Genomic DNA, 25,079 nt, shown 5'->3' with positions numbered 1-25,079 from the left:
TCTGTGGTTGGAGGTTTTGTTTGTTTGGGCTTTTTTGATCATGATAACTGTCTAGATGGATTTGAAGTAATTATGACCTCAGCTGGCACATCCCCTGTATAGCTGAGCAATCCATGGGGCCCTCACGCCCCGTCCAGTGGCCTGTCTTACAGCCGGGAAGGGGGTTCCTTACATGGGGAGAAGCAGAGCCACACAGGATAGCAATTTGTTGGCCCAGGTGGTCAGGGTTTCTTCTTACTCTCAAAGCTTGAGTTTTTCTCCCAGAGATGGTGCGCGTTCCCTGGGTGTAGCCAGGGTGGAGAGCATTGATCCAACCCGACTTACTTGTCGGACCAGGGATCACCTTCCTTATCTCCTCTTGGTCCTACATCAGGGGCCAGAGCTGTCTCCGCTTGTGCCCACTACCTGACACTGGATTTGGGGCCAAGCTGCTGCCCTGGGTCACCCCATAAGGGAATTACCCTGAGCAGAGGGACCCAGGATGACCCTGCCCTGGCCTCACTGGTCAGCAGGGACATCAGTGAGTCCAGTGTCCACTATGATGAGGCTCCACTGCCAGGACTCCCACTGTGACCAGCCCTGGGTCCTAGGTGACTTGCACCACCGTCAACCATTAGCCTGAATGAGAAGTGAATTAGTCGGTCCACGTAGGTATATCTAGATAGACAAACACATCAGGTATTGGCATTTTCTTGCCCCAGCAGAGTCCAGCCTTCAAAGGATAATACTCTAAAATGAGCCTGGGGGCTTTAGGGAGGCTGACTCACCTACGAGTGTTGAATGTGAACCACATCGGCCTCAAAAGTGTTGGTGGCCAGTGTGGAAGGACCCAGATAATAGTTGTCAGATAACAGAGGGGACCCTGAATTCTGAGGACTCAGCCATCCATGTAGTGATGTCGACGCAGAATGCTTGGGCTGTTATTGAATGTCTGCTTGTTTAATAAGGGGGCATGCTGTTTTGGTCCAAGGCTGAGTATTCCTCATCAGTCATTAAAATATGCAAAGACCTCTGCTTGTTAACCGTGCCCAATGGTTAGGAGTCTGCACAGTCATGGACTTGGTTTATGAGGCAGACGGCAGTGTGAAAAGTGTCTGGTGAAGGCTGGCCACCTATTCTTAGCCTTCCCTTTCATTTGGGGCTTTCTGAGAATAGAAGGCAAGGGAAGATGTTCTTACACAGCCTGGAAGGATGTAGCTGGGTGGTAGGGGGCAGAGATGAGCGATCACCACAGGGCAGGCCCTTTGTGGCAGGAAGGGCAGGGATCACATCTTTGTTTTCCTGCTGCCATGTGACAATTTCTTTTTTTTTTTTAACTTTTTATTTTATATTGGAGTATAGCTGATTAACACTATGATATGCTGGTGGGACAGCATATCCACCAGCCATACATATATATGTGTGTGTGGGTCTCAGCCATACATATACACGTATCCGTTCTCCCCCAAACTCCCTCCCATCCAGGCTTCCACGTAACACTGAGCCGAGTTCCCTGTGCTATTTCGTGGATCCTTGTTGGTTATCCATTTTAAATATAGCAGTGTGTACATGCATATGATGGTTTCTTTATAAGGATCCATGGTAGTTCTTTCCAAGCTCTATATGTGCATCTTAAAGAGTATATAGCTTGGTTCTGTTCATGAAGAGGGGAGGCACGTTTGCTGAATTTAAAGGAACAGTTGGGCATTTGAGTTTTGGATTTTTTTCCCTTTAAGGAATCCAGACCTTAAGAGTGCCTCTGTGTGTGTGAGAGAGAGAAAGAGAGAATTTATAGCTGTTCAACTCATGAAGAGAATATCTGATTTAATAGCTTTTAGAAAACAAATCCTTATAAATACATAGAAAGATGTATCCTAATTTGATTATTTTTCAAAGAGCATGCTGGGAGTGGCTTTTAGATTAGGAAATTGTCAGATTGTGTGTTTGTGGGACTGGACCTAGTTTTCCAAGGTGAACCTCCAGGTCTGAGTGCTGGACAGGAGCCTGTGAGCCTCAGGGTACCCTACAGGGCTTGATGTGTCCTCTGTGGGTTCACTTGGCATTCGCAACTGGAGGACTGGCCTCACCATTTTTGAGGTGGGAGGAGGGGCAGCCCCAAATGCCAGAGGAGCTCGAGGGATTGTTAATGGAATTCCCTGCTGATGATGGCTCCTTGAATATGAGCCCTTGAAGACAGGAGTCAAGCCGGGGTCAGCTTTGCGGTCCCAACAGGCCAGGCTCGCTGTTGGTGTGGTTGGGCGGGTGGGCAGAATGCACTGGCCGGGCCTTTGCTGCAACCTTGGTTGTATCTTTGCTGCCCAGGGCTGACCACAGGGCTTCCTGGTTGACCCCTGTCAGGATGATTGAAGGAAGGGAGAGCTTGAAGCTGTACGGTCATTGTAGTCACCCTGGTTGCAGGTCGAGCCAAGTGTGTTTACCTGTCACCTGATGATGCTATTCTAGAAAGGAAGGCTTGGAGTTTGATGGAATTTGTTGGAATTTTCAGGGTCCGAAACCCATACACTTATTTCTGCCTGTGAATAGGTTGTCTAATGACAATCTAGAGGTGCATACCTAAAATAATATTTCACTTTTGACTTAACAACTCAGAACATTATCCAGAAGTAGACAGAGTAAATTATCATTTTAATCACATGCCCATTGGAGGAGATGTTGGTATTAGGTGAGAAGCAGCACACACAATTTATATATGTTACCGGTGCAGCAGCACATGTGACACCAAGTTAGTTCTGCTTACAAGGAGGGGCAGGAGTGGAGGGAGCACGTGTCACAGGTTGACTCAGGCACAGGGTGTTTGGAGTGACAGTCTAGACGCTGGCTGGGGTTGGAGGAGCTGCCAGAGCTAAGAGAGCCAAGATGACCCCATCAACTGAGTGGGGAGGGTTATGGGTCACGGTGCAGCCCCGGTGGCAGGAACTGGAGTGATAATGAAAACCCAGGAGCTCCTAGTCATGAACTGTTCTGTACCATGGACTTTATGTCTCTCTCTTAGTTTTTCTCATCTCCCCATTTCATAGATGAGGAGACTGAGGCTCAAGGATTAAGAAGTTTTCTAAGGTTCCAAAGCTTCCAGACTCCAGGATTGAAATCTCAGTCTGTCTGCCCCAGCACACATGCTCCTTGTAGCATCACACCATCCCTTGGGTGGGGAGCATGGCGACGCCTATCTCTGAGAGCTCTGGTGGATGGGAGTGGGACTAACTAGGCCCCTATCCCAGCCTGCAGCTACATTCCAGCCAGACCTGGCACCCGGAGGAACTGACCTCAGTAGATGAAGTGGCCCCTTCCTTCAGCCACAGGGTCACAGGGGTCCTGGTGAGCCAAGTCCCCGGACTCATGGGGCTGCATAGAGAGCTCTTGCTTGCTCAAGAATTGGGTTCCTTTCAAATCCCCACCTATAAAATCAGTTCCCTACCCCTCGGTTAAGACCAGTGTCTCCCCAAGGCCATTGCCTCCAGTCTGGCTAACTGTTGGAAATCTGGCAACATTAGAGAAATGGAAATTCAGTGTAAGTTAACTGCAGAATAAAACTGCATATCTTATAAAAGGTCAGCATGTCATGAAGACACTGAAGGTGATGTCGGAGTGCTTCCAGTTCTCACACGTGGATGGACAAGGGTCACTGGAGAGAAAAGCAGGGAGAACATGCTGAGTGTTTTAGAAAGGACTTGATGTCAAAATATGAAGACGGGACTTGCCTGGTGGTCCAGTGGCTAAGACGCCACATTCCCAATTCAGGGGGCCCGGGTTCAATCCCTAGTCAGGGAACTAGATCCTGAATGCCACCTTAAAGATCAGAGATCCCATATGCTGCAACTAAGACTCGACATAGCCAAATAAATAAATATTTTTTAAAAAGATGAAGACAGGCTCTGAGAAAATCGATGAAGCCCTCAAATGGTTTGCAAAAATGACCTTTCTTATTAAAAATAAAATGTGAAACAAAAAGGTAGCCACATGGTTGGTCAGAAACAATACACACAGAACAAAGCAAAAAACATTTCATTTTTTTAATGACAAATTAGACCTTGGTTATAATTGCATGTTCTTAACCTAAATGTTGTCAAGTGAATATAAAATAGACATCCTAATTTTAGTCCTTTCCAAGGTAAAGATTGAATCAGATTTTTTTCTCATCACCACCACCCCCCACCATCAGCCAAATCACCTATTGTATTATGAAGTGATGGTCTTTATTCAAATGGATTTATTGTGACATTGCCAACCATCACCCAACCCGGTCCCTGTATCAGATATTCTGAGTTATCTAGGACCCATTCTTATTTCAGTTGGACAAAGGAAGATCAAGGAGGTTTGGGCAGGTGGTTTTCAGTTCTTTAGCATCTGGAAAGCATTTGTGTTTTACCTAGTTATGTCCTGATATATATTCTTAATGGTCACTGAGAAATTCTCCTGGGGAAATGATGTCATCTGTGTTTCTAGTTGCTTTTGAAATCACGGCCAACCAGAGACGGTAAGTTTTGATCTTTTGGCTGTGCCACAAGGCATGTGGGACCTTAGCTTTCCAAACGGGGATGGAACCTGAGTCCCCTGCATTGGCAGCATGGAGTCTTACCTACTCGACCACCAGGGAAGTCCCTGAGACCATAAGTTTTATTTATTGCCTCCTACTGATTTTGATATTTTATTTAGTATGGTTTTAAAATTTAATATTTATCAGCTAAAGCTGGTTCCGACCACTGATATTTCAATATTTAACAGTATTTTAATACTAAAAACATATCTAATGCTCTAGGAAAAGGGCACACAGTACCAATGGGCTTCCCAGGTGGCTCAGTGGTAAAGAATCTGCCTGCCAATGCAGGAGATGCGAGTTTGGTCCCTGGGTCAGGAAGATCCACTGGAGGAGGAAATGGCAATCCATTCCAGTATTCTTGCCTAGAAAATCCCATGGACTGAAGAGCCTGGAGGGCTACAGTCCATGGGGTCTCAAAAGAGTGGGGCACGACTTAGCGACTGAGCACACTCGTGCACACACAGTGCCAAACTTATATGCAGTAAGAGGCACCTTGTCTGGTTTTGTTACTTGGCAGCATACAATGTCTCCATCACGTCTCGTTTCTTCCCAGGGAGAATGTCAGGATTCAGCAAGGCAAGATGGGCTTGGCATTGAGGGTACAGTCTGAGAGTATGACAGCCTTTTAAAGACACCTTTTGTCTGATTTTTTTTTTTTACGGACTTTATTTTAGAATAGTTTTAGCTTTACGGAAATTCCTGATCCATTTCATGACGCAGTTTTAACACCTAGATTTTTTTCCCTCTCTCTGCAGACGTCGCCTCATCTCCCAGCGATCATCCTTGGAGACCCTGGAAGACATTGAGGAGAATGCCCCTCTACGGAGGTCAGTTTTCTGGTTGCATTTATGTGTATGTGAATGGCCTGCAATACGAGAAGGAGGCCAAAGTTTGCTTTTCTTTTCCAGGTCTTTATTTACAGAATTAAATTCTAAAAATGACAATCTGATCCCCAGACTCAGTTTGGAAACCCCAACCCTTTGGAATATTAGAAGGAGAATGCTGTGAAATCCCAACCATGTACCAGGATAGCCCGGTGTGCGTGTGAATTCGGGTGCTATGACCCTTTCTTTTTGAAAATTGTTGCTTGATGGAGAAGAATGTGACCCTGCTCTGGCTTTCCCAGAGGGGACACAGGCATTGCAGTCTCTGACTTGGTTAACGGGGGCCCTAAGTTCCTCCATGGTCAGGTGCTGGGGACAAGGGTAAGACACCTATGAGTGCTCCCTCAGGGCTGAAAGTGTTCCGTTTCGCCCTCCGGATTAGAAAAGTGCTTTCAAGGCAACTTTTTTTGGGGGGATGGAGGGGGCGGTGGGCGACAGCAGTTGCGGAGCTGTGCCTGGCTTCTGACTGGCAGCTCTCCTTCCTGTCATCGTGCTCGGTTCCTCTAGCCCTCCTGGAGTGCAGGGGGCCCACACCACGTCCCCCTCAGTCCTCACTGAAGCTCCTACTGGGCTGGCCGGTGGAGGAGAGGCTGAGGGAAGACGGGGTCAGCACAGGGGGCTGGGGCAGCGGGGTAGGCAGGTAGGATGGTGTGCTGCGGGTTTACGGGGGATGCTGGCAGGCTGAGATGGAGGGAGAGTCTCCCCCTGGAGCCGGCCCCTTCCCTGCACAGAGCCTCACTCCCAGGCCACAGGTCATGTCCATGGACCACCTGGTTATAAAGCGTGGAGCGCAGACAGGCCTGGGATCTGCTCCGAAGCGTCCGTGACTGTGAGTCTCATCACCGACATCATTCTAAACAGAAAGTCAGGGCCAGACAGTCTGATTTCCACTTTTGATGGCTTTTTGAAAACATCCAAGGGACTTCCCTCATGGTTCTGTGGCCAAGACTCCATGCTCCCAATGCAGGGGGGCCCAGATTTGATACACAACTAAGCCCTGGCACGGCCAAATAGTAAATAAAATAAATATTGAAAAAAAGAAAATGTTCGTAGCAAGGGACCACGTTAGGCTGATGGCGTGTGGCTGTGATCCACGTGGCCCGGGGCAAGTGTTCTCCTGTCAGTCTCTGTTAAGTGGCCCAAGTTAATTAGTGAATGCGGGGGAGAAACGTCCTCAAGTGGCACCGGGTGGCTTTGGCATCTGAGCACAATTGATGCCCATCAGTGAACAGAACTGCAAAGGCCCTGGAGTTTGGAGAGGCTGCAGGGAGCACGGTCATTCAAGCAAGGTGGTAATGTCACCCCCTTAGGGGTTCCTGTGGTAAAGAGGGGGCGTAGGAGGAGCCCGGTGCCGTGTTCCTGGTCAGGTGCCCCATCACCCCCTGCACCCTCTCTCAGCATCGCCCAGGCAGGTCCTTTGTCCTCTGGCTCTCAGGCCTATGATGCCACAAACGGTCAGAGTGAAAATGGAATGGCTGATTTGCCTTAACTGTAAATTCATCCAGCTTCTACGTACAGAGTGCTGTTCTTAATTTCCAACAAATCTTGTGTAAATACAAAGTTTAAAAAATAAGTCAGAATCAAGGGAGTTGGGCAGTTTAAGAAGTCTAGATTTTCCCTAGTGGACTTTCTTTAATTAAAAAATTTCTGATGCTTACCATAGAAACAGACATAGAAATCAAACTCATGGTTATTGGAAGAGGTTGTCCTGTTCATGTCCAACTCTTTTGACTATAGCTGCCAGTCTCCTCTGTCCATGGGATTTCCCAGGCAAGAATACTGGAGTGGGTTACCATTTCCAACTCCAGGGGATCTTCCTGACCCAAGGATTGAACCCATTGGCAGGCAGATTCTTTACCACCGAGCCAGCAAGGAAGCCCCAAAGTGGGTAGGGGAGGGATAAATTAGGAATTTGGGATTAGCAGATACAAACAACTATGTATAAAATCAACAACGAGATCCTACTGTAGAGCACAGGGAACTGTCGTCAGTGTTCTGTAATAAGCCATAATGGAAAAGAATAAATACACACACAGAGAGATACATGTGTGAATCACTTCGCCATATACCAGAAACCAACACAAAGTTGTAAATCAGCTATACTTCGATAAAAAATTCTGATATGTACTTAGAAACTTGTTCCTAAGACATAAAAGTCGCAGAAGGGGCAACAGTTTGGGAGTCAGGGGATTTGAATTTTTGGCCCCATTTTTATACTAACTGCTTACATGGCTTTGGAAACTCATTTACTTATGCTGAGGCCTCCGTTTTCCCACCTGTAAAATGGAAGGGACAAATTGACTGATCTCTAAGGTCCTTTCCATTCTGAGAAATGAATGTACCAGTAATGACGCCAAAGTGTTTTGGGAACTGCGGGGGCGGAAGGCTATTCGCCCAACTTGCTTTCAAAGTCAGCACTCAGAACAAACTGCTTCAAGGCATCTATTAAAAACCTTTTGCATAATTAGGTGTATCCTGTAATCAGTGCTAACAAGAAAGAGCTAATCTTTCATTAAATTAGTTTCTAATTTAATTCTATCCTAATTTAATTTTGCGTCACTTATAATGTATGGTTTTAAATGGATATTTACACATTAATGCAGGCAGCTTTGAAATTAGTTTCTTCCTTGCTTAACCTGCTTTAACCTGAGTGCTCAGTCTTCCGGTTTCCTTGGCAATTGTTGCCAATGCCACAGTTCTCTTAAAGTGTTTCTTAGGTCCGGGGTGGTGATAGCTGAACGCTTTAAAAACACACACACACACAACACAACATACAGCTTGCAATTCCAAGGGCTAGATCATCAGCATTGTTGTTGTTGTGTAGTCACTCAGTCGTGTCCAGCTCTTTTGTGATCCCATGGACTACAGTGGGTCAGGCTCCTTCAATGTGTCCACGGAATTTCCCAGGCAAGAATACTGGAGCAGGTTGCCATTTTCTTCTCCAGGGGGATTTTCCTGACCCAGGGATCTAACCCACATCTCCTGCATTGGCAGGCAGATTCTTTATCACTGAGCCACCAGGGAAGTCCCTTTGCAGTTAGAATTGTATGCTAATATAGAAATAAGGCACCTCTTCAGTTATCTTTTTGGGCCTTTCCCAGATGGAGCTAATGGTAAAGAACCCACCTGCCAATACAGAGACGTAAGAGACACAGTTTCGATCCCTGTGTTGGGAAGATCCCCTGGAGTAGGAAATGGCAACCCACTCCAGTGTTCTTGCCTGGAGAATCACATGGACAGAGGAGCCTGGCAGGCTACAGTCCATAGGGTCACAAAGAGTTGGACATGACTGAAGCAACTTGGTGCTCAATTATCTTTTTAAAAGTTTCACTTTTCTCATGCACATCACAGGTTAGTTTCTTGTATCCACCTTGAACTCCAAGACTTGAGCATTAACCGTGAGAGCCTTTAGATGGGGGTTTTCCACATTGTCTGGTGGTACCTGGTCTCCCAGAAATAAGAACCTAGGCTGTCTGTTAGGTGTCCAGAAAAACCTCTGTTTGGCTAACCGCAGGTGTGGCAGCCATCACCACCGGCCCTGGTCTCCAGCCTGTCTGGATTGAGGGGTGCCGTCTGCTGTACCATTCAGTAATTACCAGTGCCAACACACGCCAGTGCCCTTTTGCCAACTTCTGGTTCCAGCTGAAGACTGAAAGATTTTGTGTCTAAATCCAAGGGTAACAGCACCTCTTTCTACAGGCATGGAGACTGGGAGCAGCTCAAGGTCATAGGAGGGTGTCGTCACAGTTCAGCTTTTAGCCCACTGCCCTCATCTAGACTCGGGAGCCTGGAAACTCTGCATCTGGGTAGGGGCAGTGGAGGAAGGGGCGAGGGCACAGGCTAAGTGTGTAAGGATGCTCCTGAATGCCTGTCCAGAAACCAGTGGAAGCACACATTTATGCCTTCAAGGATCCTCCTCTCTCCAGTGACTACATATTTCTAGAACTTTCTGCCGTGTGTGAGAGAGACAGTGGGGGACCTTGAGTGGCCTGCAGACTCTAACAGTCATTCTGGGGGTAGAACTGAGACCCTTCAAGGTGCTAGGTCTGCTCCCAAGTGTGGCCTCGAGAAGGCAAAGTGAGGCTGTAGCTCTTTGGACCCCAGGAAGGCTGGATCTGGGTTTGGAAGCTCAGAGTGGGGAGTGGGACCAGTGAGTGTCTTTCCTGATTCAAACCCTTCCTGAGGTCCACAGGAAGCATCTATAGAATGCCCTCAGGTGGGGCACTGCCTGTCTTTAAAAGAATCTATTTAAAAACCAAGAAAGGACCCTTAATAAAGGCTGCGGGGTTTTTGTTTTTTTTTAAATACTTTTTTGGCCACATTGCACAGCAAGTAGGATCTTAGTTCCCCAACTGGGGATCAGATCCCCCACACCCCATGCACTGGAAGCTCAGAGCCTTAATCACTAGACCATCAGGGAAGTCCCAGGACTACAGTTTTAAGAATATAGGAAGCAAATAGTAACAAAATACGCACCCTTTGTAGTTAAAAGTTTTAATAATAATCACAACACTTGAAATGTGTATATGAATATTTACCTGTGTGTACATATGGGCCTTCCCTGGTAGCTCAGACAGTAAAGAATCCACCTGGAATGCAGGAGACCTGGGTTCGATCCCTGGGTTGGGAAGATCCCCTGGAGAAGGGAATGGTTACCCACTCCAGTATTCTTGCCTGGAGAAACAGAGGAGCCTGACAGGCTACAGCCCATGGGGTCCCAAAGAGTGGGTTTCCCTGATTGCTCAGAGGGTAAGGAGTTCACCTTCAATGCCAGAGACCCAGGTTCGAGCCCTGGGTTGGGAAGATCCTCTAGAGAAGGGAATGGCTACCTACTCCAGTATTCTTGCCTGGAGAATTCCATGGACAGAGGAGCCTGGTGGGCTACAGTTCATGGGGGGTTCCAAAGAGTCAGACACAGCTGAGCGACTAACACACACACATATGTATGGACATGAACATGTGTATTTGAACGTATCACTTGACAGCGTATGAAGCTCTTATAGAAATCTTCAAGTGTAATTGTCACAAGAGCTCCAGGGGATATTACTAGTGATAGATCACTAGGGTTGGTAGTGAGCTGGAGTGGATGCTGGCAGGGCCACTCGGGCTGTGGCCATGAGCTGTGGACACTTCACTCTGGTGAAGTGGACATGACTGGCAGGGGATCTTCCTGCCTCTCGACCCAATGCCCAGGGAACCCCCTTTCTGATGAAAGTCACCAGGTACAGCTACCATGTCATTGCTTTGACCACTCATTCACTTCACTGTATTTTTTTTTCAAGATAAATTCTATTTTAAGGTGCTGTTTCTATGGGAAAAAAATAATTTTCAGTGCTCCCTAGGAAGCAGCTTCTAGGAAGACTGGCCTTTCCTGGAGGGCAGGAAAGGGGGTTTCAGGGGAATGTACACCCTGAAGTCTAGACCCGGGCTGTCCCCTAATTTCCCTTCAGGCCCCTGCGTAAGTGCGTGCTATGTCGCTTCTGTCGTATCCGACTCTTTGCAACCCCCTGGGCTGTAGCCCACCAGGCTCCATACCAGGGTAGCCATTCCCTTCTCCAGGGGATCTTCCCAACCCAGGGATTGAGCCCATGTCTCTTAATGTCTCCTATATTGACAGGTGGATTCTTTACCATTAGTACCACTTGAGAAGCCCCTTTCAGGCCTCTGGGGGAGAGTAAAGATCAGAGCTGAGGGGCAGGTGTGTGACTCTGAACATTCCTTAATCCTTTGCCCCCCCCAAAGGGCCCCCACACCCCACTGCCCTCAGGTTTACCTCCTCCTTGGGTCGCCTTGCTGTTTTCTTACCTGAAGCCTCCAAGTTCAGAACTGACTCAACTCAGGTGACAGCCCAGCTCAGACCCTCAGTGTGGCTTTGGGAACCTGGGCACCACTTCTTGGGACCCACATCTGATGTGATCCCAGAAACCAGCCCTCGGGATCTATGGTCAGAAAGGTTTAAGTAAACAAAAAATTTTGGCAGCAAAAACCCAACTAGAGAGGACATTGCTTCCTTTCTCAAGATAAGACCAAACTTCAGATTCTCATTTGTTGGGATTTTGCTTTTTATCTTAGCTGTTGTTGCAGTTATGTGTCTTAGAATTTTGCCAGGTAACTTCGAAAAAATATACACAAATAAAACCTTTCTGCTCTGTTATTCCTGCAGTGCATGCACATGTCATATATTCTAGGGAAAATTAATTAGAATCCAAGTCAATTTGTTGAACAAATATTTATTTAAAATTTATCTAAAAAAACAAAAACAAACAGCCACTAGCCAGGTCTCTGCTTCTCATTCAAAGTAAAGCTGTGACTTCCAAGCATAGCCAAGGTGAGTGTTGAGGCAATAGTCCAGGGGACTCAAGCCAGAGTCCTGCTATAGAAGAAAAATGATTCAGGGTTGTTTTTAAACCGAATTTGCCAGTGTTTTTCCCTGCCTCTGAATTCGCTGAATTTCCAGTTTTCCGTTCCTGATACCTGTGTCGATATGGAAGGATTCTTTTTTAAGATGACGGGAACAAATAATGTCTTTGGAATCCATGTAGGTTATGTTATTGGAATTAAGGGCTATAGCTCTCATTAGCTGGCTCTTCAGAGCCATATAAATTATCAAGGAAGTATTCTCAAGGAAGTTGTCTGTCTGTTGGATTTTTTTTTTTTTTTAAGCTTCCTCGCTTCTAGCCACAAGGTCCTCGTTATCCTTGGGGTGACTCAAACCGTTCGTCTGGTCTTTCCTTCCTGTCTTTGTGTGGAGATGTCTCAGCTATCCGAGACCGACTGACTGTGTTTTTGAAATGGCTTTGTTTTTCAGATGTCGAACTCTCTCAGGTTCGCCCAGACCAAAGAACTTTAAGAAGATTCATTTTATCAAGAATATGCGGCAGCACGATACCAGGAATGGCAGGTAGCGTGCTGACAGGAGCTTTGGGAGGGGGCTGGTCCTGCAGGGGAGGGAAGCGGGGACCCTTTGCATGGTCAGACCTCACGGAGTGAAGCCCACTAACGAACATGATCTCACGTAACCTTCCCAAACAGACCACTCTTTCCACCCCTCTCCCACCAGAATCATGCCAAGAAGTCTGTAGAAAATGGTAACCCAAGGCTTGGGTTTTTTAGACCAAAACTGAATTTTCAATAGTACTGAAATATATTTGTATTAGGAAACTTTGAACAGAAAAACAGTTGAGTTTTTTTGGCGAGGGTTTGTCGTCGTTTCTTTTTCTGCTTTGTTGGGTTTTGTTTTCTGTTTTCACCAGGGCTCTGTGCTCTGGTCAGTAAATATCCTGCTAGATCTTGGGCCTAAAGCCGGGTTTGGCTCTCTCTCTCTGATGATGTTCATTAAGAGAGGAGGATCCTGATTTTGCCAGCAGATTCGTCCCGGGCGCCAGTTCAGACTCCTGGGCCAGCTGACGTCTGTGAGCATGTGTTTCTCCAGCAAAGAGTTGCTCTTCGGGAAAGCGCTGTAACATGAAAATTATGGTTAACATGTATATGTTGTTGTTGTTAAGTCGCTCGGTCGTGTCCGACTCTTTGTGACCCCATGGACTGTAGCACGCTGGGTTTCCCTGTCCTTTAACATTTCCTGGAGGTTCCTCAAACTCACATGCATTGTGTCAGTGATGCCATCCAACTATCTTATCCTCTGTCATCCCCTTCTACTCTTGCCTTCAATCTTTCCCAGCATCAGGGCCTTTTCTAATGAGTCAGCTCTTTGCATCAGGTGGCCAGAGTATTGGAGCTTCAATTTCAGCATCAGCACTTCCAATGAATATTCAGGGTTGGTTTCCTTTAGGATTGACTGGTTTGATCTCCTTGCAATCGAAAGAACTTGCAATACGATCTTGGTATTAAAACTATCCTGGTGACAAGTGGACATGAGTCTTTGTTGCCAGCATAGATTATGATTGAATGGTGAAGCCCATTAATGGTAGCCTCACGGTAGTGCTGAGAATAGGGCGCTAAGACCTCTTAGAATCCCTGAAGCTCTGTTGCCTGGGGGTGGCTCCTCCTCTCTGATCTGTGACCTAGATCGTAGCTAGAGACACATCCCAGAGTGGACTTCCTAACACAAGACAATTTCGTTTAATCTCCTCCTGATTTTCAGAAGCTCATATGGGCCCCACTAATTTTTTCTAATCTATATCAAATGAAAATTGCTAAAAACTTAGACTCATGGCATGATTAAGGCCCAGCATCACTATAATTTAGTGTAAAATACACTGTACAACCTGAATAACTAACAATTACAGTGTGTAAAGACTTCTTTTCCTGAAGTTTTTAAACCTCTCTTGAATAGAGAACATAATTTTATAGCTATTCAACAATTTCAGAATGGCACGATTGAATTCTCCCGTCAGATAATTTTTACGAATCAGTATGCATTCCTATTTTAAGTACAAAGCTTTTAGTTAAAATGAACCCAAGAGTCATCTGTGAAATAAAATACACTCTGGGTTTCTTTCTCTCACCCTGACTTCACTGTCACAATTACTGTGCCTTATGCATTTAACCACCATGTTTTTCTTTTCTGTAGTGTCTTTTACTTACTGAATCTGAACCTTACTTGTACCATTTTTAGTATAAATTACTCATCATTTATTTATGTTGGTGTTTTTGTTCATAATCTCTTGAACCATAAACAAACATATAAAACCACGAGTTCCTAAATAAAATCAATGACAAAGCCAAAAAATGGGCCAAATTAATAGTATCCCCACTTTTCAATGCTGTCGAGGATACAGAGTCGGATAATCACCTGGCATGGTTTGCAGTGAGTGTTGTACTAGTCGCTCAGTCATGTCTGACTCTTTGTAGCCCCATGGACTGTAGCCCGCCAGGCTCCTCTGTCCAAGCAAGAATATTGGAGTGGGTAGCCATTCCCTTCTCCAAGAGATCTTCCCAACCCAAGGATCGAACCCGGGTCTGCTGCACTGCAGGCAGATTCTTTACTGTCTGAGCCACCAGGGAAGCAGTGAAGGGATGTAGTTAAAAGATTTGGACTAATGGGATCACCAGTGTCTAGCATATATGGAAGCTGCCTTTCCTGGCACACTTTTGACCCAAAAACAACAGAAATAGCCCAGAAAACATGCAGTTGCTGGTAGTCTCGCTGGGGAGTTTTCAGACGGAACCAGGAAGGACTTCAGATCATCTGAAGATCTAAGAACTGGAATTTCAGGCAGAAAATCGAGCCCTCAGCACTGGCTGTAGGCTGCGATGACAGCCGGTCGTACCTGCACAGGTGAGAACTGCTTTTATGTGCCAGCGAGGATGAAAGGGCTGGAGATGCACCCCTTCCTCCCTTCCAGCTGATTCAGTAGCAGGGATAGACCGTTCTTAGATGAAAGGAAGAACTCAGGAGCACACCAGGAAGAGCCTAGAATTTCCGAGGTGACAGAAGGAAATTGTGGTCAAGAGCTGATAAGTGGGAGAAGATCCAGCTTTTTGAGAAGGGCAAGGAGAGGCCCCCACTGCAGCCAGGCAGCAGGCAGAGCACCTCCAGTCCTGCTGGAGGTGGCCAGGGGCAGGGCTGAGCTCAGGGCAGCGGTGCTGGGTACCAGGGGGCCTGGGTGTGCTCTAAGGAGGGAGGGACTGGGAAGATGGCTGGGGTGGCGGGGGGGGGGGCACGGGTGGTGGGCCTCTGATACCCGCCCTCAGGCGTGCAGGGCACACACACAGCACCACACCTACTGCTTCTCGCAGCCCAATGTTGGAGCCTCTCGACTCAGGTTCCTGCCACGTTGGGAGGAAAGAGGCTTTGCCGAGACGGAAAGAGGCTTTGCCGAGACGCCTGGAGAACTCAAAGGGGGACTTCCCTGAGGGTCCAGTGATTAAGGCTCCACGCTTCCAATGCAAAAGACGAGGGTTCGGTCCCTGGCTGGGGAACTAAGATCCCACATGCTGCACAGCCCGTGCATGCTCAGTTGTGCCCAGCACTGCAGCCCCATGAGCTGTAGCCCACCAGGCTCCTCTGGCCATGGGACTTTCCTGGCAAGAATTCTGGAGTGGGTTGGCATGTCCTTCTCCAGAAATGATGTGAAGTCTTTAAAACAACTGTTCACATATGTGTGAGCAAACTATATGTCATGGTAGAAAGGAGTCCAGGGCCCCGTGTCCTGGCATCTGGAGGGGACCCTTGAACATTCTGAGGATGGTCAGTGGGGACTGGGAGCTGCCGCTTGGTTAGTAGAGAAGAGCCAGTCAGCGTCCACTCTCATCTGCATGAGGATGTTAACTGGAAGTGAAGACAGATCTCGGCCCTCAGGGAGGAGACACCCTTGAAAATGACAAACATTATGAGGCCAAAGCGGGTGCCAACAGGGAGCTGACTGCTGGCCAGGTAGAGCTGGGTCATCAGAATGGAAGGTGAGCGTGAAGACTGAAGACCAGCCACCGGCCAAAGACACGTTCATGTCCAGTGACCCTCATGGTCCTGTTAGGACAGGACCTCTCCTCTGGGCACTTCCAGCCTCAGGACTCAAAATGTTTGAGAGCAATGGGAGACAAGAGCCATGGCTTCAAGTGGGCATCACCCTCCCCCAAACATTATTTCACACCCTTTTGAAGTCATCTGGTTTTCGAATGTCTGCCTTGAACACAGTCGATGGCTGCCACGTGCACTGGAAGTGCTCCCTTCCTGGGTCTGCCGTGGGAATCATTGCCTTCTGCAGACAAAGAAATACTTTTTGCAGTGCGTGGACTGGTCTGTCTTGTCCGTTGACAGAAATTTTCAAAGAGACTTAAAAAGATTTGAAATAGTGGACAGAGATGTGTGCCAGAGGGTTCTCTCTCTAAAGTGCAAACTCAGTAGGAAAAACAAAAATATGAAAGATTCCAACACCTTTCATCTGCTTTGTAAAGTAAGATGTTAAAAAAAAAAAATGCAGTAACTGAAGTCAAGTTGTCACTTCTCATTTTATACTGAAAATTGTGGAGGGAACTAGGCAAATGGGTAATAACTAAATTAAAACCTTGTTTGTCATCTCATCAGTTCCGATCTGTCAGCTTCGTTTAGTTTGAAAGATGTGTTGGAGGAAGTAGCACATTTCAAAAAACAAAACAGCTAGTCACCAGCTCTGAACAGGCCTTCTAGAAAGCAGAAATATGTCATCATCGCCTTTTCTCCCTGAAACAAAGCCTTCTGATTCGATAGATGCATGGCATCTTCTGTGAGACTCCGTGAAATGTCTGCTTCTTCCCCAGCATGCTTTTCTCCTCCCAAAACTTTTGTTTTTTATTAAAAGACTAGACCCCTACATCCCCCGGCAGCAGTAGGCTGGAAGAGAAGCATCTTTATCAGTGTCATCATCTGTGTTTATAACCAGTTGTCAGCAAAACCTCCGACCTAAAGGACATCGAGTGGATAGACTTGAAGGAAGTGGAAGCAAGGGTTAGTCGCTCAGTCGTGTCTGACTCTTTGCAACCCCATGGACTGTAGCCCGCCAGGCTCCTCTGTCCATGGGATTCTCCAGGCAAGAATACTGGAGTGGGTTGCCATGCCCTCCTCCAGGGGATCTTCCTGACCCAGGGATGGAACCCAGGTCTCCTGCGTTGCAGGCGGATTCTTTCCTGTCTGAGCCACCAGGAAGCCCTGAGGAAGGCTTTAGTAACCTCCAGACCTCTCTGAGACTTCCTGGGCCCAGCCTCTTCTGCCACCAAACTGTCTCCCAGAGATGCTCTCAAACTGATCCATTGATTTTCTTCTGCTTCTTCCCTGGTTCTCTGAGCCACTGGAGGAAGGAGGAGCCAGACCATAGCCACCAGGGACAAACTGGTGCTGGCACTGGCTCAGCACTGCATGCAGGGTTTATAACAGTCTTATTATCCATATTTCTTGTTTGTTTGTTTCTTTAATTAAGGGTTTTGTTTTGTTTTTTGGCCATGCCTTGAAGCATGTGGGCTCTTAGTTCCCTGACCAGGGATTGAACCTGTGCCCCCTGTATTGGAAGCTCAAGAGTCTTAACCAGTGGACCGCCAGGGAAGTCCCTGTCCATACCTCTTTAAGAAGCACAGCAGGTATGCTGGCTTTTTCTGTGACTTTTCCCGAGACTTTTGAGAAAATGATTTTCAAACATAAGCAACCATGGTTCTCCTGAGCAGATGTATTAATACCTTGCTGTAAAGTGCTCAGCCTGAGAATGCTTGTTGCTTCTTTCTAACCAGTTTGATTTACAGGAAATAAAGTGAGTCACAGAAAAAAACAGTGTAAGGGATTGGAGAGGGCCTTCTCTTGGTAATTCTGTCTCAGCACTGCTTGATGAGGGCCTGGGAGCCTGGGAGAGACCAGACCTTGGTCTCCACCAGTGGTACCTGGCCACGTGAGAGGGAAACCATCATTAGGGCTGGTGGGAGGCCCAAACCATGCCCAGGACGTGGATGCCAGTGCTGTCCTGGAAGAGCAAGGACGAGAGGGCCCCAGAGGGGACTTCTGTGACACCGCACTCAGCTAGTCTTCCTCCTGTCATTCTCTTGGGCTGGATGATGTCCCTCCCAAATTCTTATGCTGAGTCCCAGCCCTCTGTACCTCAGAATTTGACCTTATTTGGAAATAGAGTTGTGGCAGATGTAATGAGTTAAGAGGAGATTGTGCTGGGGGAAGGTGGGCTCCTCATCTCATGACTGGTGTCCTTATAAAAGGGGGAACCTTGGGGACAGATGTGCACACACAGCCTTGTGCAGCCTCCTGTCCTGCTGCCCCAAGACAAGGAGCTCCCAGAAGCTGGGACAGATCCTGCCCTCAGGGGAGCCTTGGTCTCCATGGCCATGAGATGATTGATTTCTGTTGTGGAAGCCACAGCCAAGGAGCAGGGCACACGGGCTCCTTGTTACAGCAGCCCCAGCGAACTCACACGCTCCCTTAGGCTCTCTCGCTGCAGTCTCATGGGCTTTGTCACTTCCTGTCTCCCATCCCCTCTCCTCACTGCATACCCAGCCCTGGGGGTGCTCACCCAGCCACTGCTCAGTCACCATCGCCATCTTAACTGCCCCAGGCCCCCCGAGCCCCAGGTCCAGCTCTGCTAAATTATTCACAGTAACTGCTTGGTTAAGGGGAAGAGGTCAGTAGACAGTGGGCAAAAATACTCACAAAATGACATAAGTAGTTTTCACTTTTGGCCACACCAGTATGTGAGATCTTAGTTCCCTGATCACGGATCAAACCTACATCCCCTACCTTGGAAGCTCAGAGCCTTAACCACTGGACCACCAGGGAAGTCCTAACTTACGTAGTTTAAATACCTCGGATTTCATTTCAGGCACGTGGCGATCAGCCATTCCTCAGATGTGTGATGCCAGGTCTTTCTGTGCAGTGAGGCTCCTGAGCAGAGTGAGTTGTGACGTTGACCTCACGCTATCACTGTTCACACAGTGTTCTAGAGAGCGGCCTACCAGCCTGAGCTTTGGGCGTGCCGTGGTTGTTGGTTAAAGTGATTTACAGAGGGGAGTGGAGACCATGGTGCGTCAAGCATGGGAAGTCAGTGAAGGGAGTTTCACTGCACACACTGTTCCTCCACTGGGCCTTCTGCTCCTCCTCTCAGCCTTGTGTGTGCTGGGTCGATCAGTAGTGTCTGACTCTGCAACACCATGGACTGTAGCCCACCAGGCTCCTCTGTTATGGGATTTCTTAGGCAAGAACACAAATGGGTTGCCATTTCCTCCCCCAGGGGATCTTCCCAACCAAGGTTCGAACCCGAATTTCTTGCATCTCCTACATTGGTGGGCGGATTCTTTACCACAGGCATTACCCAAGAAGTGCAATCCAGTATGACCTTATACCAAATGATCATGTCTGCAGAGACCCTTTTTCCAAGTAAAGCCATGTCCGCAGGGATTAAGACCTGAATATGTCTTTTGGGGGAACTCGGTTCAAGTGTGTTTTTTTTAAGTGTGTTCTCCCTTGCTTCCTTGGCTGTAGAGAAGGAAGTACAGAATTTGAGAATGTGCTTCTACACGGTGTCCAGTGCCCACCATGGAGCCCTGGGCGGTGGGCACCCTGGGCTGTGTTCATATATCACTGTGTTCACCCTCCGCTGTTGCAAATGTGATTTTCTTTGCTTCAGACTTTCAAAGTTGGTTGCCTGTTTTTAATGTCCTTAAGTGAATACCATTGCTATCATGGAATATTCCACGTGGAAGAGATCAAAACTTCTTACAGCCAACAGAGACTCCCCAGGGGGCTGGAAATAGAACAAGAAGCCAGTATTTGGCGTATGAGAGAACACTTAAGGATCTTGGATGGTGTTAGACGTTGCGTGGTCAGATATTTTGAAAGCAGACGCAGTGAAAGTGGTCTGCAGTCCTGGATCAGCTGTGGTGACCCTCATGCATCTCCACGCTGTTTCTGAGGGCTCCAGCATCTCACGGGCAAAGCGTGCCTTTGGAGGCTTTGTGGTCTGAAGCTGTAAATTCCCTCATACCAGAAACACTTTCCTAAGCCCGGAAATGGAGCTACATAAAGAAGATCAGACGGTGTTCCAGCAGATGAGCACACTCAATGTTTCCTAAGGGCTCAGAAAACATGGTATGTCCAGAGGGAACTCTGCCCACGTGAGCTGCAGCCCTGGGGAACTTTCCCGCTTGCTATTTTTTTCCCCTCCAGCAGATGTTTGTATGGAAATGTGATCTTTAATTCCTTAAAGACCCATCTCCCCGGAGTTAATCCCTCTTTTGAAGTCCTAATCTTTTGTGTAATGCTTTTTGGTCATCTTGACTCCAAGTGTTATATGTTACAGATGGAAAATTCTGTGGGCTTCTTGCATGACATTTGGGCCCAGAGGAAGATAACTGTAGTGCTGGAGGGGAAAACATGGTGAATTTCCAAAGCCCATTGGAAATGGAGTTTGGCTGTCTTAACATCATTCCAGACAACTAGCATGTGATGTAATTCTTTCACAAATGCACTCAAAGGAGGCAAACAAATCTGACTTTCTTTGTGAGCATCTCAGTTATGATGGACATTGCCCTGATGCTTGTAAAGAGCAAAGCTGCAAATTCACGTGAGCCCTCCAGGTTCTTGACACAGCAGTTGGTCACGTGGGACCCATCTTGAGACTCATGCCATTTGAAGTCACTAGAGCAAGAAACTGTCAAGAGCTGGCCACTTGTTGATACTTGTGTGCTCTGGCGAAGACCTCAAGTCCCCCCTTGACTCCAAAGATGTTTCGGGAAACACGTAGGATGTGTTCTTGGGAGCTCTGCCGGCTCCTTTCAGCTCTCCAGAGCGTGAAGAGTTGCAGATCTGTTGCAGGGTGCCGTGCAGGTCTCTCCTCTGGATTCCTCCTCTGGTCCCTGCCAAGAGTGGGCATCTAGGGGTAGTTGGACCCAAGAATGGAAAGAAGGTGCCCCAAGATGTTGTCTTCTTTCTTTCCTTCCTTCCTGCCCTCTCCTCCAGCTGCTCAAAAATGGCCAACCAGAGGAGGACCAACCCTCCTGTAATTGATGTGAAGCAATCACCTTGTAGGAGCTAGACTTGACTGGGGCATTAGAATAACAGTTTTTTTTCTGAATGGGACCCATGCTGCTAGCCTCTCCTGCATCTCGAAGTGAGGATCACATGGCAGTAGCATGCAATTGAATTAATGTACCGTTTAGTAATGGGCACATCCCGGTTGAAACTTTGGAAAGAAGGTTTACATTTATAGTCTCTGATTTTCTTGTTCAGCCTTCCCTGGTTGTTGAGACAGTAAAGAATCTGCAGGAGACTGGATTTGATTCTTGGTTTGAGAAGATCCCCTGGAGGAGGGCATGGCAACCCACTCCAGTATTCTTGCCTAGAGAATCCCATGGACAGAGGAGCCTGGCTGGCTGCAATCCATGGGGTTGCAAAGAGTCAGGCATGACTGAGTGACTAAGCACATCTTCTTGTTCTATTAAAAGTGTCCAAAAATTCTAGAAAAATGGTACTGTTGGACTTATTTGCAGGGCAGGAATAGAGCTGCAGACATAGAGAACAGACCTATGGACACTGCGGGGTAAGGAGAGGATGGGATGAATTGAGAGAGTAGCTACCATGTGTAAAATAACGAGCTAGTGGGAAGCTGCTGTATGGTACAGGGAGCTCAGCCTGGTGCTTTGTGATGACCTAGAGGGTTGGGATGCGGTGGGAGGTGGGAGGGAGGTTCAAGGGGGAGGGGACATGTGTATCAGTTCAGTTCAGTCGCTCAGTTGTGTTTGACTCTTTGCAAACCCATGGACTGCAGCCCACCAGGCTTCCCTGTCCATCACCATCTCCCGGAGCTTACTCATGTCCATCCAGTCGGTGATGCCATCCAACCATCTCATCATTCCCTGTTGTCCGCTTCTCCTCCCGCCTTCAATCTTTCTCAGCATCAGGGTCTTTTCAAATGAATCAGTTCTTCGCATCAGGTGGACACATTAGGACATGTGGCTGATTCATGCTGATGTTTGGCAGAAACCAACACAACATGGTAAAGCAGTTATCCTCTAGTTAAAAATGAATTTTCAAAAATGTCTGGTTTCTGTGTGTGGGTAGGAAGGCCACATGAGCAGTGAGTAATGAAGGAAGCTCAGGACCACTAACTAAGCCTGTTGAGTTTGTGCAGCACATGCTTTCCTCTGTATGTGGAAGGATCACGAGGGACTCGGACTTGCCTCCTGCCTGGGTGGGCGCCCTGCTGGCGGGGGCGCTGTGTGTTGGGAATCTCTACCCTTCCATCTAGAAAGGGGCCCAGGCTGAGCAGAGTGGGAGCAGGAGCCACCTGGGTCTCCTGCACCTCCTGTGCGATTGTGATCAGGGCTGTTGTGATCGGTCACCCTCTGGCCCCACCCCACACTCCTCCTGATGACCTGAGGGCCAGTCTGGAAAGCTGCCCTAGAAAAACTTTGACAAAAGCATCCATGGGTGCCCAGTCAAACCTGAAGGAGCAGATTTTTCTACTAAGTCATAGAGAAGAGCAAGGCATTGAGGCCCAGGATGTTAAAGTGCATGGTTCAAATCCCCAGTCACACCAGCTAGTACATCAGTTCTGTTACTGACTCATTCATGCCTCATCAGTTAAAGCATTTAGAATCTGATACCTAATTGACTTCCCTCGTAGCTCAGTCGGTAGAGAATCTGCCTGCAATGCAGGAGACCCGGGTTTGAGTGTTGGGTCGGGAAGATCCCCTGGAGAAGGAAATGGCTACCCACTCCAGTGTTGTCATCTGGAGAATCCCATGGACAGAGGAGCCTGGTGAGCTACAGTCCATGGGGTCGCAAAGAGTCAGACATGACTGAGTGACTTAGCATGAAGGCACCTAATTGACACTTAATTGGTGTGCATTTGGTCTACCTGAATAAGCTTTCTTGGCTCTGTTCTCGGAGCTGAGGCTAGGGTTTGAGTCTGTGATATCTGATGAGAAACATCTCCCTGGAGACAGGAGAGACGGATCTTGTGTCCCCGTTCACCTCTGTGAGGCTGCGTGTGTCGGCCTTCAGCTGTCCTTTCTCAACCTTTCACCTTTAGCAGGCCTGTGTATTTTAGGGTCTGAATCCACAGACTGTTGAGAAAACTTACCTCAACCCAAGAGGGCAGCTCCTGGTGAAAATAGTGAGTATTTATTGAGCCCGTGTTATTTGTCTGGCCCTGTTCTGTAGGCTTTGCAATATGGGAACTCATTTACTCTTTACAACATTCCAATGAGATGGCTACTGATTTTTGTGCCATGGTTTTGGCTGAGGAAACTAGAGAATGAGTGAGCTGCCTGAGGTCACAGAAAGGTGCCAGAGCTGGTGTTGGAGGCTGAGGTTGGAGCTTTGGTCCTGCCTTCCCAGTGACGGGCACTCAGGGGCTGCTCTGACCTTGCCCAGGCTGTTTCTGGAGCAGCTGTCAGGTATGGAGAAGATGCGGGCAGCAAGTGTTTAGCAGCACTTTGTGATCAGGATTTCCTGGAAGTAAAAACAGAGTGGAGGCCGCACCATAGAGGGAAAGAATAACTCAGTGAAAGGGGAGGAAATTCTTCCTGGGGAGGTTACTTGTGAACTGGGTTCTGAAGACTAAATAGGAGTTCACCCAGCATACTTAGTAAGACACAACAGTCAGAAGAAATAGCATGCAAAGGATGGAGATATGAAACAGCAGGGATTTTTTTTAAAGATGAAGGTGGGACTTCCCTGACAGTCCAGTACTTTCACTGCAGAGGGCACAGGTTCAATCCCTGGTCGGGGAACTAAGATCCCACCCGCATGCATGCTGCTTGACCAAAAAAATAGTCCCCAACAGGGACCTTATGAAAAAAAAAGTGAGTGTACTGCAAGCACTTCTATCATGGGCGAGTGATAAAGCGCAGGGGAAAATACTGTGTGTGTTGAGACCAGAGAGGCAGAAAGAGCCAGAAAACAAAGGGCCTGGGAACCTGCCATGCCAGGAAAAGTATCAAAGTGTTAGTCGCTCAGTCATGTCTGACTCTTTGCAACCCTGTGGGCTGTAACCCACCAAGCTCCTCTGTCCGTGGGATTCTCCAGACAAGAATACTAGAGTGGGTTGCCATTCCGTTCTCCAGAGGATCTTCTTGACCCAGGGATCGAACCTGGGTCTCCTGCTTTGCAGGCAGGTTCTTTACCGTCGAAGTCACCAGGGAAGCCCCATGCCAGGGAACCTGACTTAATTCTGGGCATGTAGGCAATTGAATATCATAGTTTTAAACCAAGGTCAAAATACCCAAACATACTGCTTTATTCCCTGATAATAATTATTGAAGGAAAAGATAATCAAACTCAGTAAGCTCCATATCTGATGTGTTACCATCATGCTGAAGAATGTTGGCTTTTAATCTCCCCCACTGTTTCTTCATCTTTTCATCAGCAATCCTCTTTGGCAAAAGTTATTCTCAGATGCCAAGATAAGCACTGGGGAGGTTTTTTGGTTTTTTTTTTTTTTAATGTTTTTTTAAGTGCCTTTGATTGCATAAGAGCGTCATGTAGAACTGTTTCCAGTAGTATCTTTTTAGCAGGAATGGAGGCTAAGACTGATTATGTAATTGTTCCCTCAATTTATTCTCAGAAGCTAACATGCCACCAGCATATGAAAAGCCCTGATGCTCACAATGGCATCTGAGTATCTTTCCTGCTCACGGTTTCTGGCACTGTTGCTTTTGCATCGCTCACTGAAAAGTAGAAATTGATGGTTTAAATGTGGCAGGACTGTTCACCACGCATAGGGCACCCTGGACTCAGAGCTCCATCTGCCCCGTGCTTCCCACAGCCAGCCCCTCCCACCAGAAAATGGATTCATGCACATGTGTTCCTTAGAGACCCTCGCGGGGTCTCACTGTGTTAACACTGAAATGAGGAGTGGCAGTGAACTTCTGCTGCCCTGAGGTTCCGTTTTTGCAAGCAGAACAGAGTACCATCTGTTGGAGGAGGTGGCGGGAGGGTACAGATATTGCTGTGAATTCCATGAATGCTGAATTGCTATAGAATTTTTTTTTTTAACTTATGACGCTTTGCATTTAGTTTGTTTATTTGTGTTTGTGTTTTTTATTTTTATTTTTTAGAATAGTCCTTATCAGTGGCAGAAGATCCTTCTGTAGTATATTTTCAGTGCTGCCGTATCGGGACAGTACCCAAGTTGGGTATGTATATGCATGCTTGCTTTGTAGCCCTCTGGGCGAAAACTTCTGACACCCTGTGTGTGATGTGGCCATGCTTTACATTTCAAAGAGCT

General features: G+C 47.4%; 1 protein-coding gene across 1 annotated transcript in view; it reads left to right on the top strand.

The window, feature by feature from the left end:
• CABLES1 (Cdk5 and Abl enzyme substrate 1) overlaps positions 1 to 25,079 on the top strand; it is a 102,354-nt gene that overhangs the window by 42,280 nt on the left and 34,995 nt on the right. The window contains exons 2-4 of the mRNA XM_005898898.3: positions 5,293 to 5,364; positions 12,230 to 12,322; positions 24,910 to 24,987. Of these exons, the coding sequence (XP_005898960.3) occupies positions 5,293 to 5,364; positions 12,230 to 12,322; positions 24,910 to 24,987 (243 nt within the window). The remainder of the gene's footprint in view (positions 1 to 5,292; positions 5,365 to 12,229; positions 12,323 to 24,909; positions 24,988 to 25,079) is intronic.

Source organism: Bos mutus, chromosome 24 (assembly GCF_027580195.1).
Source record: "Bos mutus isolate GX-2022 chromosome 24, NWIPB_WYAK_1.1, whole genome shotgun sequence".
Taxonomy (NCBI): domain Eukaryota; kingdom Metazoa; phylum Chordata; class Mammalia; order Artiodactyla; family Bovidae; genus Bos; species Bos mutus.
This window is presented reverse-complemented; position numbering and strand designations above follow the sequence as displayed.